Below are 22,398 nucleotides of genomic sequence, written 5' to 3'. Positions count from 1 at the left end.
CAAAGTGCTGCATAAGCACAGAGGAATAATTGCTCCATCAAGGGTTAAGGAAGACTTCCTTTTGAGGGTTCTTTCTTTTCCATCAATCCGTTTTTCCACTTCTATAGGATTATAGCTCGTCTCAAAAGGCCTCAGTTTTCTCTAGTAGTTTCCACAACAGGGCATTGTTACATTATGTATACTCAGTGATACAAATTAATGGTCTGGTGTTCTGTGTGGCATGACATTCTCCCCCTCTCTGGTTCATCACCCATGACAGGCCATAAAGGTGACCACTTAATGTCCTAGCTGTGCAAAGTGTTCTGGACTCCTCAGGGCACAGAGCCTCCTCCCTCCCAGGAGCCATGAATCTCCTGATGCTGGCCTTCACTATCTGTGGGTCTCTAACTCTGGTGGCCAAAGGTAATGGAACCCTAGAAATTAGGGATGATAGAATTAGGATGAGTTGTTGCATTTGGGCTCCCCAGGTATCTGGAGGGAAAAGAGAGCCCACAGGAATAGCTTTGAACAAACAACCAAAACCAATAATCAGTTGCCATCAAGTAGACTCCAACTCCTGGCAAACTCATGTGTGTCAGAGCAGAAGTGTGCTCCACAGGATTTTCAATGTCTGATTTTTTTTTCAGTAGATTGCCAGGCCTTTCTCCCAAGGCACCTGTGGGTGGATTCAAACCTCCAATTTTTTTGATTAGTAGCCAAGAATGTTAACTCTTTGCACCACCCAGGTACTCCCTAAGCCAATAAAGAGCAGCAAAAATACTCTCATTTGGGCAATTCCATACCCCAATTTTCTGAGAATCTGTTAGGAACACTAAACAAACTGGGAATTCCTCTGAGACATTTCTGCAAAATCAAGAATTTATTCAAGGCCTCAAGTAACACTATATATACAGACAGAGAGAGAAAGAGCACTAATTCCTCTGTCACCCAGCAGTTAAGCCCAGCTCTACCTCATTTCATTTCTATTTTAATTAGTGCCACCTATTTCATTGTTGTGTCCTATTAGTTCAGCTCATGCTATCAGCTGGAATTCTTCTTTGTCCCTCCTCTCACGTTCTGGGTATAGCAAACCAGTCCATTGACACTGTTTGTAGATTCTGTAGAACTCTGAGATAGAAGAGAGAAGATCTAAGTTTGGGGGAGAGGTGAGGGTAAGTGGAGTGAAGGCAGGATAGAAGACCAGTGACCACTGGGGAGCTTCCAATTTCAGATCAACATGCATACAACTGTTACCTCTTTCAAATAATGCCTTTTTAAAATAATACTTGCAATTGACTTAAAAAATCAAGCAATTAATAAGTTTATAAGGGTTTAAGGAAAAGTAAAGCACTCTCCTTCCCAAATATAGTAGTTCTTCAGTCTTTCCCTTCAGAATCAATCACTGTTACCAATTTCTTATATATGCTAACAGAAACGTACACACATATATGTGTATGTACATATATATATTTGTGGTAGGATATACAAGATCTATCTATTTATCTATCTGCCTTTTAGAGTTTTAAAAATTCTGATGTAAACAAACCAGTGGATTGTTCTGCGATATGCACTAACAACGTGTCTTGGAGTCTTTTAACCAGTCCAGTTGCCATCAGGTTGACTCTGACCCATGGCAATCCCATGAGCTTCAGGGTAGACCTGTGCTCTGTAGCATTTTCAAGGGCTAAGTTTTCAGAAGTAAATCACCAGGTCTTTCTTCCGTGACGTCTTGTGTGGACTTGGACCTCCAATCTTTCAGTTAGCATCTGAGCTTGTTAATTGTTTGTCCCCTGCTCCCTAGAGACTTAACAATATATAAATTTACTTCATTTTTAAAAATTAAGAAACAGAACTCTGGGGAATGACTCTACTTACTTTATTTAATTGGTCCATAAATGCTGGACAACCAGTGTTTAATTGTTTAATCTATCTGGAGTTCATTTTTGTATGTTTTAAGGCAAGATGGCATCTGACAGGTTTGTAAAGCAACTTGGAAACCATTCCTGACTCCATATTGTTCTCCCACAACTGCTCAATTTTTGTACTCTTCTTCACAGCTAACACTTCTTAAGATTTTTGTCTACAGGTGCTGCTACCACTTTTATCATTCACATTTCAACCAACTTCAGTTTAGTTCCTTCTCTTCCTACCAGTCTGAAACTGCTCTTCTCAAGGTTACCAGTTAGGACTCCAGCTGCTAAATACAACGGACACTTTTCTGCCCTTATTTATTCAACTTTTCAGCAATATCTGACTACAACTGACCACTCCTCCCTTCAAAAAACATTCTCCTGTCTTAGCTAATCTAGTCGTATCTGAGATGACTCTCCCCCTGTCTTTTTGCCAGTTGCCTTTCTCGTGCACACTAGACTGGCTCTGCAGCTGGCAGTATCCTGAATGCTTTCTTACTTCCCTGTCTCACTTCCCCATTTCCCCACTGATGTTTTTGGGGAATTGCCTCTCAACTAATCTATTATGGTCAAATTCTTGTTCAAGGTTTGCTTTTGAGGGAACCCAAACTGAAATTCCAGTGTCTCATTCTATTGTTCTGGTCCTACATACATAGTTGCTCCTTTTTAGTCTTTTCTTCTACCTGAAATCTAAATATTGACACTCACCAGAATTTAATTCTGGCCCTCTTTTTTCTCTTTTTATTATAAGCCACTGTGATGGTTAAGGTGGTGTGTTAACTTGTCTGGGCCATGATTCTCAGTGGCTTGGCAGTTATGGTGTAGTATGGCAGTCATAAGATGTCATGATCACATCAGTGATGAGATTTGACATAATGTGATCACCTCCATGATGAGATCTGCTGTGAGTAGCCAATCAGTTGAAAGGGAGTTTCCTTGGGTGTGTGGCCTGCATTGAATGCCACCTGGCCACTTTTGGCTCCTTATGCCTCTGGATCAACAGGTAAAGAAGGGAGTTACTGTATTGGCTGGTGTGAGTGATCCTTATTACCAAAAGGAAATTGAATTGATATTACGTAATGGAGGTAACCTCCACGTGTCTGTCAGTTTGTCGTACTGTGGGGGCTTGTGTGTTGCTGTGATGCTGGAAGCTATGCCACCGGTATTCAGATACCAGCAGGGTCACCCATGGAGGACAGGTTTCAGCTGAGCTTCCAGACTAAGACTAAGAAGAAGGACCCAGCAGTCTACTTCTGAAAAGCATTAGCCAGTGAAAACCTTCTGAATAGCAGTGGAACATTGTCTGATATAGTGCTGGAAGATGAGCCCCCCAGATTGGAAGGCACTCAAAAGGTGACTGGGGAAGAGCTGCCTCTTCAAAGTAGAGTCGACCTTAATGACATGGATTGAGTAAAGCTTTCGGGACCTTCATATGCTGATGTGGCACAACTCAAAATGAGAAGAAACAGCTGCAAATATCCATCAATAATCAGAACCTGGAATGTACGAAGTATGAATCTAGGAGAATTGGAAATCATCAAAAATGAAATGGAACACATCAACATCGATATTCTAGGCATTAGTAAGCTGAAATGGACTGGTATTGGCAATTTTGAATTGGATAATCATATAGTCTACTATGCTGGGAATGACAGTTCAAAGAGGGATGGTGTCACATTCATCATCAAAAAGAACGTTTCAAGATCTATCCTGAAGTATGATGCTGTCAGTGATAGGATAATATCCACACGCCTACAAGGATGACATCATTGCTGATGTCAGATAGATCCTGGCTGAAAGCAGAGAATGCCAGAAGGATGTTTACCTGTGTTTTATTGACTATGCAAAGGCATTTGACTGTGTGGATCATAACAAACTATGGATAACACTGCAAAGAACGGGAATTCCAGAACACTTAATTGTGCTACTGAGGAACCTTTACATAGATCAGGAGGCAGTTGTTCGGACAGAACAAGGGGATACTGATTGGTTTAAAGTCAGGAAAGGTGTGCGTCAGGGTTGTATTCTTTCACCATACCTATTTAATCTGTATGCTGAGCAAATAATATGAGAAGCTGAACTATATGAAGAACAATGGGGCATCAGGATTGGAGGAAGACTCATTAACAACCTGCATTATGCAGATGACACAACCTTGCTTGCTGAAAGTGAAGAAGAGGACTTGAAGCTAGTGGACATTCTGGCAAGGCTCATGGGCACTTGCTCACTCTGGATCCTGCAGCTGGGTCCTGTTCTTCTGACCTCTGCTTCTTGGAACTTGAGCTAGCAGCTTATCTCTCTTGCCTGCCAATCTTGGGATTGGTCAATCTTTGCAGCTTGTGAGCAAGAGCCCTGCTGTCTGACCTGCTGATCTTGGGTTCACCAGCCCCTGTGGCTGTGTGATTTAGGAGAAGCCTCTATCCTGACCCACAGACTTGGGATGTTCCAGCCTCTACATACTCGTGAGCCATTTCCTTGATACAAATCTCTCTATATACATTTATATGTTTGACTGGTTTTGCTTCTCTAAAGACCCAGCCTAAGACACTCACTATGCCTTAGCCATTTCTGTGGCTTTAATATTATAAGCAATGACTCCAAAACTTATATCCAAAGTCCAAACTTCTCTTCTGAGATCCCACAGGTATATTCAACTGCCTTCTTGACATTCTCACTCAGCTGTTTCCTAAACGCATTATACATTATATGCCAGAAAGCAAATATTTCAGCCCGTCTTTTTTTTCCCCCAAATTTTACTCTTTCTTCATTTTTTACTACTCTGTAAATGGGAAGTATCATTAACTTAAAAAAAAAAAAACCTGTTGCTGTTGAGTCGATCCTGACTCACGGCAACCCCATGTGTTACAGAGTAGAACTACTCCATAGGGTTTTCTTGGCTGTAATCTTAACAGAAGCAGGTCACCAGGCCTTTCTTCCATAGCACCACGGGGTGGGTTCAAACTGCTAACCTTTAGGTTAGTAGTCAAGCACAAGCTGTTTGTACAACCCACGGACCTTACTAACTACCTCTACCTGATTTCAGAAATCTTGTAGTCCATCTTCCTCTGACCTCATATCCGAACAATTGATGGCTTCTCCCAAATCTATCCTTTGCTTTCCACAGTAACACTCACAGCCCTAGTTCTGGTCACCATCATGTCTTACTTGGCAAAAGCCTCTAGCTTATCTCCCTGATTTCATTCTTCCCTTTCCCTAATCTAATATCCGCATGGAATTCTGATTAACCTTCTAAAACATAAGTTAAGATGATGAGTTCACATTGTGTTTGGGGGGAAAAAAATGCAGCCTAAAGGAACTTAAGGCCTGGCCCTGCTACTTCAAGCTCGTCACATGTCATGTTCCTTTCCTCTTTGCATGTTACACTCCAGACTCATCAGCCTTCCTCAAGTCCCTTAAACACACTACTAGCTTCTCAACTCTGGGACTGAGCTTTTTTTACTTCCTTTCTGGAAACCATCTTTGCCTCCTGTGTACCTTACTGTCTCCTTTTCATCCTTCTTGTCTTGTCTTAAGTATCAGCTCTAAGTATGTCTGTCCTGTTTCTCTCTTTTTCTCTCTCCCTCCCTCTCTCTCTTTCTCTCTCTCACTCCAGTTTCCTTGATGGCACTTGTAACAATTATTAATATGCAGTTTTGCTTTCCTTGTTTGTTGTTTGTCTCTCTCAATGACCTGTAGAATTTGTTATTGCTTTAGACTAGATGGTTGTAATTGCCAAATACTTGAATGAATAAAATGTTTGCTATATTTGTTGCTAGAGTTATAACTGGTCTACTTGTTCATTCTCTACAGCTAACTGGAAAATCCAAAGATGCTGGGAGAAAGATATAGGACACTGCAGAAAACGATGTTTCCAAAATGAAAGATACAAACTTCTTTGTAAGAACAAGCTAACATGCTGCATTCCCATAACAGCACAATCGTCCACTCCAAAGCCACCACCTCGTGTGATATATATAGAAGATATAACAGTTACAACGGAAACTTATCCTCTTCTCACTATGGATGACTTTATTACTTTTAAAATTCTTACCCCATCTCAGGCTAAAACGACCAAGAAAATCTCTTCTGAGAGCACTGTCAGTATCAGATAACTACATAATGTTTCCTCTTGGGTAGGGGACACTAGAGATACCACTGAGAATAATAATATCAGTTAATTACACTGACGCAATCTCACTAGAAGCATTTCCATTGGGGTTGGAAGATCACAGGGGTAGCCATAATTGCTAATGCAAGACAAGAGCCAAGACAGTTACCTTACAATGAGAAATGTTTAGAGAAAAAATGCATAGGAGATACAGGGGTTCTATTTATGGGGCTTACCTTCTTTGCCTGTCTTCCTTTGATTTATTAAAATATATGGGCTAAGTTTTGCTCTCAAGTGAACATTTGTGTGCCTATTTTTCCATGCAAAAAAAAAAAAATGAAGGCCATTGTTTGAAGTTGTCTATTATGAATTGAGACGAGGATTTTGATTTTACTAATTCCTGATTCAACACTATCATATATAGAAGAACATAATAGAGGCACGTACAAAGAAAATTCCAGATAAGTCCTCCCCCCTCCCCTGCTTTTTGTAAGCTGTAACCTTAAACCCTTTCTGTAGCATGTGGTCAAATTCTGTTTAAGGCTTCAGCTAGAGATGAACCCAGTGGCCTCATCCATCCAGCACAAGCACTGATCTTACTGGATAGAGATAAAAGTGGGACTGACTTACAGAGCACATCATTTTAAATTAAAAGCTCCATCACAAGTTCTACTTATCTTTTCAATGTTCTCCCCTTCTCAAAAGTCCAACTCGCAACTATGGTGGCCTCATAGCATCCCTCTTTAGGTCTCGGTGTTATCCATGAATGTTAGTCATATGTACTGTATCTCTGCTTTGTGACTGTAAGCATGTGAGTGCTGTGTGTATGGCAATAGATGAGTCCTATCTGACACCACGGAGAAGCAGTTATTAAGGTTGATTAGTTATTAATGTGTCGGGCTAAGGCTAGGGATGCAGCCTTAATTGCAGCCTCAGATGCCTGAATGTCTCAGAAGCAAGAAAAGTTATCCCTCTAAATCTTTTTTTGTGGTCCATAAAAAGATTCGAGTGATCATGGCTGTACTTTGGATATGGACCATCGCACTACTGGCTTTTAGTAGATCTCATATTCTGATAGGTCTTACACCTCCAGTTAAGTTTGCCTGAGAAAGAGGGGCCTCCCAGGACATTATATTTTGAGTGCTAAAGTTGGAAAAGCCCTGGGCAAACAGGGACAAGTTGATCACCCTTTCTCCAGTGTCCCTCTGCCTAAAATGCTCTTCTTCCATTTCTTTGCATGGCTGACACCTCATTATGCAGGTCATATGTCAACTCTTCACAGAGGCATTCTTTGACCATACAACCCTCCCTATACTACCTGCCTGCGTCAGTTCAGAGTACTCTCATATGTCACCTTAGAGACCATCTTTGACCATGCAGACCATTCTTCACTCTACTTTGTATTATTTTCTTCTTATCACTTAAATTCTTTGAAATTTTTTTTCGAATTTATTTTTCTGCCATTTGAATTATTTATTTGTGGTCTGTCACTGCCACTATAATGTATACATAATCCTTATCTCTTGGTCTTGTTTGTGACTGTGTCCCAAGCTGCTAGACCAGTGCCTTACTTAGATGCTCAATAAAAATTTGAGAACAAATTGTTCATGCAATTATCTCAATAAATCTGGTATGGCTACACAATACAAAGCTGCATTCTTCAAACTGGGATACCAGTTGCAGAAAGATTTTCCAAAGTATGTGCCTTGGTAATTTAAGGAAATCCATTTTCAGACCCTCAATTTTAACAAACTCTTCTTTCCTCCACTTTCACAATTTCCCTTCTCCCACTCTGAAAAGAAACTTATCTCTCACCCATCCCTTATTTGACAATCATGGGTTGCCCAGCATGTAAAAATCTTCAGGTGCCAAATAGTGAATAACTGAAATATTTGTACTGGTATTGAGAAAGTGAGTAAAGATAGACTTTGGATCCCCTCGTGTGATTTCAATTTTCTGTTTACAAAAGAAATGATGGGAGAATCAAGTTCATAGTTGATAAAACATTAAATAAAAAACTTCAATTATAGCTTACTAGGAGATTTTTGGCATATAATTTGTAAGAAGTTTAAAGAACCCTGTGATCAGCCTATATCTATCTACCTACCTGTCATCTATTTATCTGATCTTACACCTTCCTCATCAATTTATTTATGTGAATAGTTTTCCCAGCACTTATATTTTTAAAAATAAAAAATGGGAAAAAAATTGATGCCGAACTTCATCTCATTCCAGTAAGAAATAACTTTCCTCCATATATACATGAATCATGTATACATTTTCATTAACAATGAATTATATATACATTTATTAAGAAGGTGTATTTATAGTAAAAATGTTACTTTTGTGCATTAACAATTATTTTTCATGTTTTATGTAATTTTGATCAATTTTGTTCCATATAATTACAATGATGACTCAATCTTGAACATTTTTAAATATTTAAAGCCTATGTTCACAGAGATTTCCAACAATAAATTATAACATATCTCCACGTTTTGCTGCAGAGAAACATGGTAGAACGATCAATAGATTTTCAAATATAAAAATGTATAATATTAAGATACAATTTTGTAAAGAGAGTGGAATAAAAATAAAAATTCAAGAAAAAAAGGATGTAATATTTCTAATTGCTAAAGAATTCACCAGATATATTTAATCTAATTTTTTACATGTCAATATTTACAATACACCATAATAATCTTTTACCAGTATTTAAGTTTATGATGAGATATATTATTTCTCAACTTAAAGTAGTGTTAGGAGAAACAGCTTTTCAAAATTCAAAGAAGTTTGAAGATGACACCTAAAACTGATATGTTATTGTCAAATATTTTTGGTATGTTATTTTAGTTGCTGCTAAATCTGCTGCAAAAGAGTTCTTTAAAGTGTTAAAAAGCAAAGATGTCACTTTGAGAACTAAGATTTGTCTGGCCCAAGCCACGGTATTTTCAATTGCCTCACATGCATGCAAAAGCTGGACAATGAATAAGGAAGACCAAAGAAGAATTGATACATTGAATTAAGGTGTTGGTGAAGAATATTAACTATACCATGGACTTCCAGAAGAATGAACAAATCCGCCTTGGAACTGCTGGTTATGCAGTCACCACTCAATTTGAATTAACTGAAAGGGTCGCATTCCCACAATTCAGACCTATTCAGCAAGCAGAACTGCATGCCCTGAGCCTGCCAGTTATTCAGAGGACAGTCCATGAACGTTTTCACAGACAATAGATATGCTCTTGGAGTAGTTCTTGATATATTTTGTTTTGTTTTACATCAGGGAATTATGTTAATTTACAAACTACTCATGCTGTCCAAAGTCTCCTTAACTCTGAACTCACTCAACACTTCTCTTCCTCCAGACTAACTTCTTATGAGGTCCTTCTATTCCCTCCACCTTATTTACATCTCAAACAGTGTAATATTCTCAACCCAGCTACTTTGTGGCCTTTACCTAGTAAAGGAGAACTACATGACTGTGAACTGGTAACTTCACAAATGGTCACACCGCTCCCTTACCTACAGGATATTCCTTTAACAAATTCTGATTTGGTACAGTTTGTGGATGGATCGTACGGCAAAAACCAGGAGAGTTAATTTTCAAGCTGGTTATGCAGTTACCACTCAATTTGAATTAATTGAAAGGGAAGAATTCCCACAATTCAGATATGCTCAACCAGCAGAATTTCATGCCCTCACCCGAACCTACCATTTATCCAATGGACAGCAGATATGCTTTTGGAATAGTTCATGGTTTTGGAAAACTATGGAAACTCAAAAGAGTTCCTAACTGCTACCAGTGTTCCCATTAAAAACAGAAAAGAGATCAATGACCTTTTTTCTGCCATTTTACTGCCTTCTGAGATTTCTGTACTAAAAATAGAGGCTTACATAAGATGCTCTGAACCCGAATACCAAGAAAATGCACTCAATGACTTCCATGAAAAGGCAGAGAGCACAGAATCCCTTGCACCAATGTCTTATTGAATGAATGTTGTAACAACCACAATGTGAATAGTTCACTGCATTCTTTAATACCAGAACCCTACCTTCTGCAGTCCAAAAAATTTGACCATAAAACAAGGGTCTGCCCCAGACTCCGAAAAGAGTTACTAGGTCCACAACGGATGTAAATTTAATCCAAATTTTGGGTTCTGAGAAAGCCAAGATGGCCACTTAAAAGAATCATTAAAAGAACCTTTATTTTGAACTTTACACTTCATTGCTCTTCCTGCATTGATAAAATGACTCAAACAACAAGTAGATATTAGTGGGGGAATTTCCAAAAAGCAGCCCAAGCAGTTTATAATCAATATTTGACTTGTCTCACCTGTAAACCAGGAAAATCTATTCCAGTTGCCAGAGGATTTTCACTCTCCTTCCAGGTCCTTTTGAACAATTGCAATTAGGTTTATCCAACTCCCCCAAGCATGTACTGTGTTTTAGTCATTGTTTGCAAATTTTCTGGATGGGCTGAAGCTTTTCCATGCTGAAAGACCAATTTCCTTACTGTAGCAAAAAAAGCTCTCAGAAAATGTTTTTTCCTACCTATGGAATTTCAGTCACCATTTTTAGTGACCAGGGCACTCATTTTACTGGACAGATTATACAGGCATTGACCAAGATTTTGCATACTGATTGGTATTATCAATGCACATACAATCTCTAATCACCTGACAAGGTTGAAAGAATCAATGGAATTCTTAATTTAAAACTTTCAAAATTAATGGAAACCACTGTACTTCCCTGGCCTAAAGTCCTCCCTTTAGCCCTCATGGCCATTTGTAGTACTTCTTTTGGAAAACATAAACTGCCCCCCTATGAAATTATGACTCAAAGACCTGTGTCTTTATGCACCATGTCATCACTTGAACATTGCCATACACTGAAATGACTCGTTATTGTAAGGCTCCTATGCAATATGCCAAAGGTTATTCTCAACAGGTCAAAGAGGCTTTTTCTCCCCTAACTCAGAGGATCAAATTCATCACCACCTATCTCCAAATGATTGGGTATTATGGAAATGATATCAATGCAAAATTGCTCTCAAACTTCATTGGAAAGGACTTACTGAGTACTAATAACCACTAACGTTGCAGCCAAATTACAAGGCTTTCTACCAAGGGTACACATTTACCAGCTAAAACTGGCCCCATCTGATTCTTAGTCCTATCTGTCTATTGGAGAGATAAAAACTCAGACTAACCAGGAAGAGAAGTTGCGACATCATGAGGTAAACAGCTTTTACCCAAGATCATGGATCAAGAAACTATGGGATTTCTTTTTCTCATTGCCACTCTTACTTTTGTTACAACATTCTTCTGCTGTCTATTTTTCACAGTAAAGACCCTTATCTTTCTCTCACTTTTACTCTTTGCCCTGGTGTGGAAAGATAACTCTTGTTCATATCTCCCAGGCCATTGAAAGAGGAAGAAACTTCACCAATTGATGGATTTGTCACTACAAGCTCCATTCTTTTCATGACTCTGAGACCCACAGGCCCTTCCCATAAATAATTTTTCCAGAGTTCCCAATACCACTATAGATAGCAACAAGAGCACTACTTCAGTGGTTGCTGGGGTTCGACTTTTACACCCTAATATGCCTGCGCCTTTCTTAAACTTTTTGACCCCTGTTGTCTGAAGGGCACAATTAGCATCAAAACAAGTGAGTGCCTCAAAAGACATTATTAGATATACTACTGTTCATAATCTTCCATGGCCTTATATTTACTGGGACAAAATTTGCATCAAGGAACCACTATTATAAGAACTCAAGAAATAGTTTAAACAGAGAAGAAAATATTCTTCAATGGTTACTACAGTGGGGGGAGGGAGGGAGAGGGGTAGTCACTAATTAGATAGCAGACCAGAACTACTTTAGGTGAAGGGAAAGACAACACACAATACAGGAGAGGTCAGCACAACTGGGCTAAACCAAAAGCAAAGAAGTTTCCTGAATAGACCAAATGCTTCGGAGGCCAGAATGGAGGGGCAGGGCTTTGGGAGCCACAGTTTCAGGGGACATCTAGGTCAATTGTCATAATAAAATCTATTAAGAAAACATTCTGCATCCCACTTTGGAGAGTGGCGTCTGGGGTCTTAAATGTTAGCAAGCGACCATCTAAAAAAAAAGCGACCATCTAAGATGTATCAATTGGTCTTAACCCACCTGCAGCAAAGGAGAATGAAGAACACCAAAGACACAAGGTAATTATGAGCCCAAGAGACACAAAGAGCCACATAAATCAGAGACGACATCAGCCTGAGACCAGAAGAACTAGATAGTGCCCAGCTACAACCGATGACTGCCCAGACAGAGAACACAGCAGAGAATCCCTGAAGGAGCAGGAGAGCAGTGGGATGCAGACCTCAAATTCTCATAAAAAGACCAGACTTAATGGACTCACTGAGATTAGAAGGCCCCCGGAGGTCATGGTCCCCAGACCTTGCGTTAGCCCAAGACAGGAACCATCCCCAAAGCCAACTCTTCAGACAGGAATTGGACTGGGCTATAAAATAGACAATGACACTAGTAAGGGGTGAGCTTCTTGGTTCAAGTAGACACATGAGACTAAGTGGGCACCTCCTGTCTGGAGGGAGATGAGAAGGCAGAGGGGGACTGAAGTTGGCTGAATGGACACAGGAATACAGAATGGAGAGAAGGAGTGTGCTGTCTCATTAGGGGGAGAGCAACTAGGAGTATATAGCAAGGTGGATAGAAATTTCTGTATGAGAGACTGACTTGATTTGTACACTTTCACTTAAAGCACAATAAAAAAAATTTTTTTTTAATTGCCTCAAAGAAACAATCTAAAAAGGCCCACACCAAACATGGTTTCAGGGAATACCTAGTTCAGTTGGCATAAAATATTCATAAAGAAAATGTTTTACATTCTACTTTGGTGAGTAGCATCTGGCATCTTAAAAGCCTGTGAGTGGCCATCTGAGTTACTCCACTGGTCTCACCCCTTCAGGAGTAAGGGAGAATGAAGAAAACTAAAGATAAAAGGAAAAGATTAGTCCAAAGAACTAATGGACCACAACTACTGCAGCCTTCGCCAGACTGAGCCCAGTACAACTAGATGGTGCCTGGCTACCACCACAGACTGCTCTGACAGGGATCACAATAGAGGGTCCTGGACAGAGCTGGAGAAAAATGTAAAACAAAATTCTAACTCACTAAAAAAGACCAGACTTACTGGTCTGACAGAGACTGGAGAAACCCCAAGAGTATGTCCCCTGGATACCCTCTTACCTCAGTAATGAAGTCACTCCTGAGGTTCACCCTTCAGCCAAAGATTAGACAGGCCCATAAAACAAAACAAGACTAAAAGGTCACACCAGCCCAGGGGCAAGGACTAGAAGGCAGGAGGGGACAAGAAAGCTGGTAATAGGGAACCCAAGGTAGAGAAGGGAGAGCGTTGATGTGTCATGGTGTTGTTAACCAATGCCATAAAGCAAATTGTGCACTACCTGTTTAATGAGAAACTAGTTTGTTCTGTAAACCTTCATCTATATAACAATTAAAAAATTAGAAAAATAAACTTGAAGTGGTGAACTATGGAAAAAATAAAATAAACATAAAAAGGCCCAGCCTAATTTCACAACTATGGCAAATATTCAGAAAAAAGACAATCTCACTTGGATTCCTTCCCATATGTGATAATGTCTTTGTAGAATCAAGGCTTGAAAATGCAAAACAAAGTATTCTAGAAAATGAAACTGATAATAATCAGACCCTAGTAGGTACATTATGTGTTCCATCCAGGTATGCCTTTATCTGTGGAGGAACTCATTCTCCTGACAAGGTGTGCACATCAGTAGTAACATGTCTTAAAGGCTGGCTTTTGATGGGATAATGAACTACTGCAGTTTTGGTGACTCCTTTGTTCATTCATAATCAATTGGAAATGGCCCATTGGACTGCTTCTCTTAATCTTCACCTTAGAATTAAATGAGAATCACCAGAGGTATTCATGATATAGGTTTTGCTTCTTTTGATAGATCCTTCCTACTGTGGCTAGGAGTCAGCACTAATGAACACATGATTAGAAATTTGTCAATTATGTTAAAAGATATTCTGGAGTCTACTTCTAAGGCAATAGCAGCCTTTCTTGGTTACCTAGCACTGTTATAACAGAAATACCACAAGTGGATGACTTTAACAAAGAGAAATTTATTCTCTCACAGCCTAGTAGGCTACAAGTCCAAATTCAGGGTATCAGCTCTAGGGGAAGGCTTTCTCTTTCTGTCAGCTCTGAAGGGAGGTCCTTGTTGTCAATTTTCCCCTGAACTTTGAGCTTCTCCACACAGAAACCTCAGGTCCAAAGGGCGTGCTCTGCTCTCAGCACTGCTTTCTTGGAGGTATGATGTCCCCCTGTCTCTCTGCTCACTTATCTCTTTTCTATCTCAAAAGAAATTGGCTTAAGACACAATCAAATCTTGTATATCTCATCAACATACCTACTGCTAATCTGTCTCATTAACATCATAGTGATAGGATTTAAAACACACAGGAAAATCATAGCAGATGACAAAATGGTGGACAATCATACATTACTGGGAATCATAGCCTAGCCAAATTGATACATATATTTTTGGGGGACACAATTCAATCCTTGATACAGCTCAAGAAAAGCCTTTAGATTCCTTAGTCAAAGTTGTCCTAGATGACACGATATCCCTCAACTATCTCCCTCCTGAGCAGGGAAGAGTCTATGCAGTGACTAATACAACATGTTGTACTTGGATTAATTCTTCTGGGGAGGTCAAGACTCAAGTACATGAAATAGAAAAGCAAACCACCTGACTTAAACAGATAAAACCTGACTCAGGGTTGTTTTTTGGCCTTTTCGATTTTAACTGGTTAGAGTCATGGGGAACTTGGCTTCAAAGTGCACTCCAAACAGTGGGCATTGTCCTCCTTATAATTATGGTCTCCCTGGTGGCATAGTGGTTAAGGGCTATGACTGCTAACCAAAAGGCTGGCAGTTCAAATCCACCAGGCACTCCTTGGAAACTCTATGGGGCAGTTCTACTCTGTTCTATAGGGCTGCTATGAGTTGGAATTGACTTGACTGCAAACGGTTTGGCTTTTTTGTTTTCTGGTGTGTCATATCCTTTCAAAAGTCTTAAATGTGTGTTTACAACCTCCAAAGCATCATCAAATGATCTCATTAAGGCTGGAATGACAAAGGAAAAATGAAGCAGAGGTTCGCCTCCAAGAAATACCAGCCTAACATAGTGGCCTGTGACTATTCCACCACAACTGACCTAAGCATCAATGTGGTAACTTAAGAGTGGTGTTCTTACCTTAAATTTTTATCACACCTCTCAATAACTGCGAATATGATCAAAAGGAGAGATATAAATAACCTGGCTAAAGTAGGCCCAAAATGAAGTTACTCCTGCTGATCCCCACGTCAGCAAACTGACACCTAAGTTTTTATCTCATTTAAATTCCTAACTTCCCCAGGAGCCAAAATCCAAATCAATCAATTGACTCTCCCAGAAACAGAAACCTAAGATAGCCAATCTGAACCTGACTGATCAATTTAAAATGGTCCAAATTTTCCCTTGATCTCCAAATAAGAACAGAAAATGCCTACCAGCCAATCCAAAAATTGACCAGTACATCTTCTTTGTTACCTGTTTACCTGCTTTTCCACCTTTACTGTGCTTTGGAAAGCCCATCTGACTTCCAGACTAGACATTCTCCGGATCATGAACTGAAAAACAAAGCCAATGAGTTCATATACAAATTTAATATTGTAGAAATTTCCTTTTTAACATTCTACTAAAGTTGATGATGCCTGAGAAGTTTTCTAAAAACCTTCTAAGGTTGGCAATACAGTAAAAATGTGAATTGTATGTTTAACATACATGGAATTTCAATCAGTGAGGAAAAAGTTAGACTCTTTAAAATAGGCAACAGAAAACTTAGATACCTATTTAGACAAAAAAGAAAATTAGATAACTGCTTTATATCATATTCAATTATAATTTTACATGGGTTAATTAATTAAACATGGAAATATAAAACACCAAAATAATATGTAGCTAATAGCTTCTATAAACTTGAGTGGGAAAGGCTTTCTTAGCATAAAACTAAGGCAAGAGAACAAGGAAAATGTAGATAAACTCCTTAAATTTAAGTAATTATTAATTAGAAATACCAACACAAATACATTTACCATAATGATGAATAAACTATATCTTTCATTTATAATTAAAACAGGAATGCAATTGAGAGGATTTAGAACTTTTAATAGTCTCCAAAAAATTTCCTTGAGTGGAACTGTGTCAGTTGAAATAGACTAAGAAACCCCGTGGGGAAAAATTCAGGCTTGGTGTATTCTTGGGGGTTGACATATACACACACAAGTACATTTTTTAGCCCACTGGTAGACTGGCTGTAGCCACATTTTAAAAAGAGTGATAGAAAGTTCCATCTGCAGGTGGGGCCAAGATGGCAGAATAGACAGATGCTTCTGGTGAGCCCTCTTACAACAAAGACTCGAAAATACAAGTGAAATGAGTATATTTACAACAAGCTAGGAGCCCTGAACATCAAAGGCAAAGTTAGAAAACGAACTGAACGATGGGGAGGAAGAGACAGTTCAGAAGTAGAGAGAACTTAGAGGACCTGAATCACCGGAAGGCCTCAGGCACCATTCCTGGGAGCAGTTGCGGTGGGATGATACTAGCGTTAGGCTGCAGTTTCCTCAAGGACAAGCAGCCAGCCACACAGCCTACTCACACCTCCGAAACCAGAGAAGAACGGCACTTTCAGCAAAAGCTAAGTACTTGCAAATATTTTACCACGCCCTCTGCCCCCAAGCTGGCTTCAGTGGCTGTTGATTTCCTGGGCATGAAATAGGCCCTGCTGAGTGCCTAGAGCCATACTCCTGGCCTTGGAGAAGGAATAAATTTGCAATGAGGGGAAAAGATAATTTGCCAGCTCCACTAACCAGGGGAGCTCAGGACAGAAGCGGCCCCTGTCCAGGCATAAACGGTCCATGGACTTAAAGCATGGACCTATGTGGGCCTATTTCAGGAGAGTGGGCCCTTGTTGGCAGACTACAACTCTTTCAGCTGTACAGTGGAGAGGTGGGTGCTTGATGTTTCACACTGCATTGCCTATTAAACAGAATCCTCACCTACCCACATCAGGTGCCTAAGGACTGGTGGCTCCACTCAAGCCACCCAGCCACCCACAACAGGGGTCCAAGGATAACTGGTACCTCCCAGTCCTTACAACCAAAAGCATTGGGTGCCCATGGTCCATCTGCAGAACCCACCCACCTGTACAGTCTAGGGAAGAGGGGTGCACTTTCCTCAGATACACTTGGGGGACTATTCTTAGCCTTTTGCCTTGTTCAGAGCATGGTCCCCTGCTGCAACCAGATACTGGTATCTACACCAATCATCCCTGACCCTCTAAGACTGTAGGACAGAGCCTGTACCACACACTTGATGATCAGCTACCTGGACACCTGAGCTGAATTCGTACAAGAAAAGTGAATGGACTCCTAGACTGATATACCTAATAACAGCTCTAGCCATCTAGGGACAGGACGTCAGAGCTCCAAAGGCGAAAATAATCAAGCTAGCTCACTCAAGCAACCCATTTGCGCATATCAAAACAAAACAAAGCAAGAAGCTACAATACAGTATGCAAACATAAAATAAACTAATACAATAACTTATAGATGGCTCAGAGACAACAGTCAATATCAAATCACATAAAGAAACAGGCCATGATAGCTTCAACAAGCTCTCAAACAAAGAATCAAGGGATCATTTAGATGAAAGTGTATTCCTGGAATTACCAGATGCAGAATACCAAACCAAAAACCAAACCCAGTGCCATCGAGTCAATTCCAACTTATAGCGACCCTATAGGACAGAGTAGAACTGCCTCGTAGTTTCCAAGGGGTGCCTGGCAGATGCAGAATACAAAAGATTAATATACAGAACCCTTCAAGACATCAGGAAAGGAATCAGGCAATATGCAGAACAAGCCAAGGAACACAGATAAAGCAGTTGAAGAAATTAAAAAGGTTATCCAGGAACATAATGAAAAATCTAATAAGCCAGAAAAATCCATAGACAGACAGCAATCAGAAATTCAGAAGATTAACAATAAAATTACAAAAGTAGACAACTCAGTAGAAAGTCAGAGGAGCAGAATTGAGCAAGGAGAAGCAAGAATTTCTGAACACGAAGATAAATCACTTAGCACTAATATATTTGAAGAAAAATCCGATAAAAGAATTTGAAAAAACAAAGAAACCTTAAGAATCATGTGGGACTCTATCAAGAGAAATAACCTACAAGTGATTGGAGTACCAGAACAGGGAGGGATAACAGAAAATACAGAGAGAATTGTTGAAGATCTGTTGGTAGAAAACTTCCCTGATGTCATGAAAGATGAGAAGATATCTGCCCAAGATGCTCATCAAACACCACATAAGGTAGATTTTAAAAGAAAGTCACCAAGGCATATTATAATCAAACTTGCCAAGACCAAAAATAAAGAGAGAATTTTAAGACCAGCTAGGGATAAATGAAAAGTCAACTAAAAAGGGGAGTCGATAAGAGTAAGCTTGGACTACTCAGCAAAAATCAGGCAGGCAAGAAGGCAATGGGATGACTTACATAAAGCACTGATGGAAAAAAATTGCCAGCCAAGAATCATATATCCAGCAAATATATCTGTCAAATATGAAGATGAAATTAGGATATTTCCCGATAAACAGAAGTTTAAGGAATTTGTAAAAACCAAACCAAAACTACAAGAAATACTAAAGGGAGTTCTTTGGTTAGAAAATCAATAATATCAGGTATCAACCCAAGACTAGAACACTGGGCAGAGCAATCAGAACTCAACCCACACAGGGAAATCACAAAAATAAATCAAGATTAAAAAAAAAAACTCAAAACAGGGAAACAGCAATGTTATTATGTAAAAGAAGATAACATTAAAACAATAAAGAGGGAATAAGAAATGTAATCACAGATCTTTCATATGGAGAGGAAGACAAGACGATACAAAGAAATTCAAGTTAGGTTTAAATTTAGAAAAATAGGGGTAAATATTATGGTAACGAAAAAGGAGACAAACTATCCTACACATCAAAATAAAATACAAGAAAAAAATAGAGACTGAGCAGAAATAAAATCAACAATGACGAACATGAGGAAAAGACAATATGTAAACTACTCAGCACAAAAAATTAAGTGGGAAAAAGAAACTGTCAACAACACACACAAAAAAAGACATCAAAATGGTAGCACTATATTCATACCTATCCATAATTACGCTGAATGTAAATGGACTAAATGCACCAACGAAGAGATAGAGAGTGGCAGAATGGCTTTAAAAACATGATCTGTCTGTATGCTGCCTACAAGAGACACACCTTAGACTTAGAGACACAAACTAAAACTCAAAGGATGGAAAAAATATATATCAAGCGAACAACAATCAAAAAAGAGCAGGAGTGGCAATATTAATTTCTGACAAAATAGACTTTAAAGTTAAATCCATCAGAAAGGATAAGGAAGGACACTATATAATGACTAAAGGGGCAACATACAAGGAGGATATAACCATATTAAATATTTATGCACCCAATGATAGGGCTGCAAGATACATAACACAAACTCTATCAGCATTGAAAAATGAGATAGACAGCTCCACAACAATAGTAGGAGATTTCAACACACAATATTTGGTGAAGGACAGGACATCCAGAGATCAATAAAGACACGGAAGATCTAAATGCCCCAGTCAACCAACCTGACCTCATAGACATATACAGAACACTCCACCCAAGAGCAGCCAAGTATACTTTCTTTTCTAGTGCACATGGAACATTTCCTAGAATAGACCACATATTAGGTCATAAAGCAAGGCTTAGCAGAATCCAAAACGTTGAAATATTACAAAAAATCTTCTTTGACCATAAGGCCATAAAAGTAGAAATCAATAAGAGAAAAAGCAGAGAAAAGAAATCAAACACTTGGAAACTGAACAATAAATACCCTGCTCAAAAAAGACTGGATTATAGAAGACATTAAGGATGGAATAAAGAAATTCAGAGAATCCAGTGAGAATGAAAACTCTCCCTATCAGAACCTTTGGGACACAGCGAAAGCAGTGCTCAGAGGTCAATTTATTTCAATAAATGCACACACCCAAAAAGAAGAGAGGGCCAAAATCAAAGAATTATCCCTACAACTTGAACAAATAGAAAGAGAGCAACAAAAGAAACCCTCAGGCACCAGAAGAAAGCAAATAATAAAAATCAGAGCAGAATTAAATGAAATAGAAAACAGAAAAACAGTTGAAAGAATTAACAAGACCAAAAGCTGGTTCTTTGAAAAAATTAACAAAATTGGTAAATCTTTTGCCAAACTGACAAAAGAAAAACAGGAGAGGAAGGAAATTACCCAAATAAGAAATGAGATCAGCAATATTACAATAGACCCAACTGAAATTAAAAGAATCATATCAGATTACTAACATTGCAAAAATATCTATTCTACCAAAAGCGATATATAGATTTAATGTAATTTTGATCCAAATTCCAACAAGTTTCTTTAATGAGATGGAGAAAAAAGAACACCAACTTCATATGGAAGGGAAAGAGGCCTCAGATAAGCAAAGCATTACTGAAAAAGAAGAACAAAGTGGGAGGCCTCACTCTACCTGATTTTAGAATCTATTATACCGCCACAGTAGTCAAAACAGCTTGGTACTGGTACAACAACAGATACATAGACCAACAGGACAGAATTGAGAATTTGGACATAAATCCGTACACATACGAGCAGTTGATATTTGACAAAGGCCCCAAATCTATTAAATGCGGGAAAAGACAATCTTTTTAACAAATGGTGCTGGCATAACTGGATATCCATCTGGAAAAAATGAAACAAGACCCATACCTCACACCATGCACAAAAACTAACTCAAAATGGATCAAAGACCTACATATAAAATCTAAAATGATAAAGATCATGGAAGAAAAAATAAGGACAACCTTAGGAGCCCTAATACATGGCATAAACAGTGTACAAAACATTACTAACAGTGCAGAAAAGAAACTAGATAACTGGAAAAAAAAAAAAAAAAACTAGTGATAACTGGGAGCTCCTAAATATCAAACACCTATGTTCACCCAAAGACTTCACCAACAGAGCAAAAAGGTTACTGGGAAAAAGTTTTTAGCTATAATATTTCCAATCAGCACCTGATCTCTAAAATCTCTAAAATCTACATGATATTGCAAAAACTCAACTACAAAAAGACAAATAACCCTATTAAAAAATGGGCAAAAGATGTGAACAGACAGTTCACTAAAGAAGACATTCAAGTAGCTAACAGATACACGAGGAAATGTCACGATCATTAGCCATTAACCAAAAAAAACAGAAATGCAAATCAAAACTACAGTGAGATTCCATCTCACTCCAATAAGGCTGGCATCAATCCAAAAAACACAAAATAATAAATGTTGGAGAGGTTGTGGAGAGATTGGAACACTTACAACTGCTGGTGGGAATGTAAAATGGTACAACCACTTTGGAAATCGATTTGGCGCTTCCTTAAATTGCTAGAAATAGAACTACCATACGATTCAGCAATCCCACTCTTTGGAGTATATCCTAGAGAAATAAGAGCCTTTACACGAACAGATATATGCACACCCATGTTCATTGCAGCACTGTTTACAATAGCAAAAAGATGGAAGCAACCAAGGTGCCCATCAATGGATGAATGGATAAATTGTGGTGTATTTACACAGTGGAATACTACACATCGATAAAGAACAGTGAGGAATCTGTGAAACATTTCATAACATGGAGGAACCTGGAAGGCATTATGCTGAGTGAAATTAGTCAGTTGCAAAAGGACAAATATTGTATAAGACCACTATTATAAGAGCTCAAGAAACAGTTTAAACAGAGAGGAAAATAATCTTTGATGGTTACAAGAAGGGGGAGGGGGGAGGGAGAGGGAGATTCACTAATTAGATAGTAGATAAGAACTACTTTACATGAAGGGAAAAACAACACACAATACAGGAGAGGTCAGCACAACTGGACTAAACCAAAAGCAAAGAAGTTTCCTGAATAAACTGAATGCTTCGAAGGCCAGCATAGCAGTGGCAGGGGTTTGGGACCATGGTTTCAAGGGACATCTAAGTCAATTGGCATAATAAAATCTATGCAGAAAACATTCTGCATCCCACTTTGGAGGGTGGCGTCTGGGGTCTTAAACACTAGCAAGCAGCCATCTAAGATGCATCAATTGGTCTCAACTCACCTGCAGCAAAGGAGGATGAAGAACACCAAGGACACAAGGTAATCATGAGCCCAAGAG

At 39.0% G+C, this 22,398-nt stretch overlaps 1 protein-coding gene across 1 annotated transcript in view; it reads left to right on the top strand.

Annotated features, from left to right (window-relative positions):
• Positions 1–344: 344 nt before the first annotated feature.
• Positions 345–22,398, top strand: part of DEFB127 (defensin beta 127) — a 128,355-nt gene continuing 106,301 nt past the window's right edge. Inside the window, exon 1 of the mRNA XM_064276471.1 lies at positions 345–402. Coding sequence (XP_064132541.1) covers positions 345–402 — 58 coding nt within the window. The remainder of the gene's footprint in view (positions 403–22,398) is intronic.

This window comes from Loxodonta africana, chromosome 24 (genome assembly GCF_030014295.1).
Source record: "Loxodonta africana isolate mLoxAfr1 chromosome 24, mLoxAfr1.hap2, whole genome shotgun sequence".
Classification (NCBI taxonomy): domain Eukaryota; kingdom Metazoa; phylum Chordata; class Mammalia; order Proboscidea; family Elephantidae; genus Loxodonta; species Loxodonta africana.
This window is presented reverse-complemented; position numbering and strand designations above follow the sequence as displayed.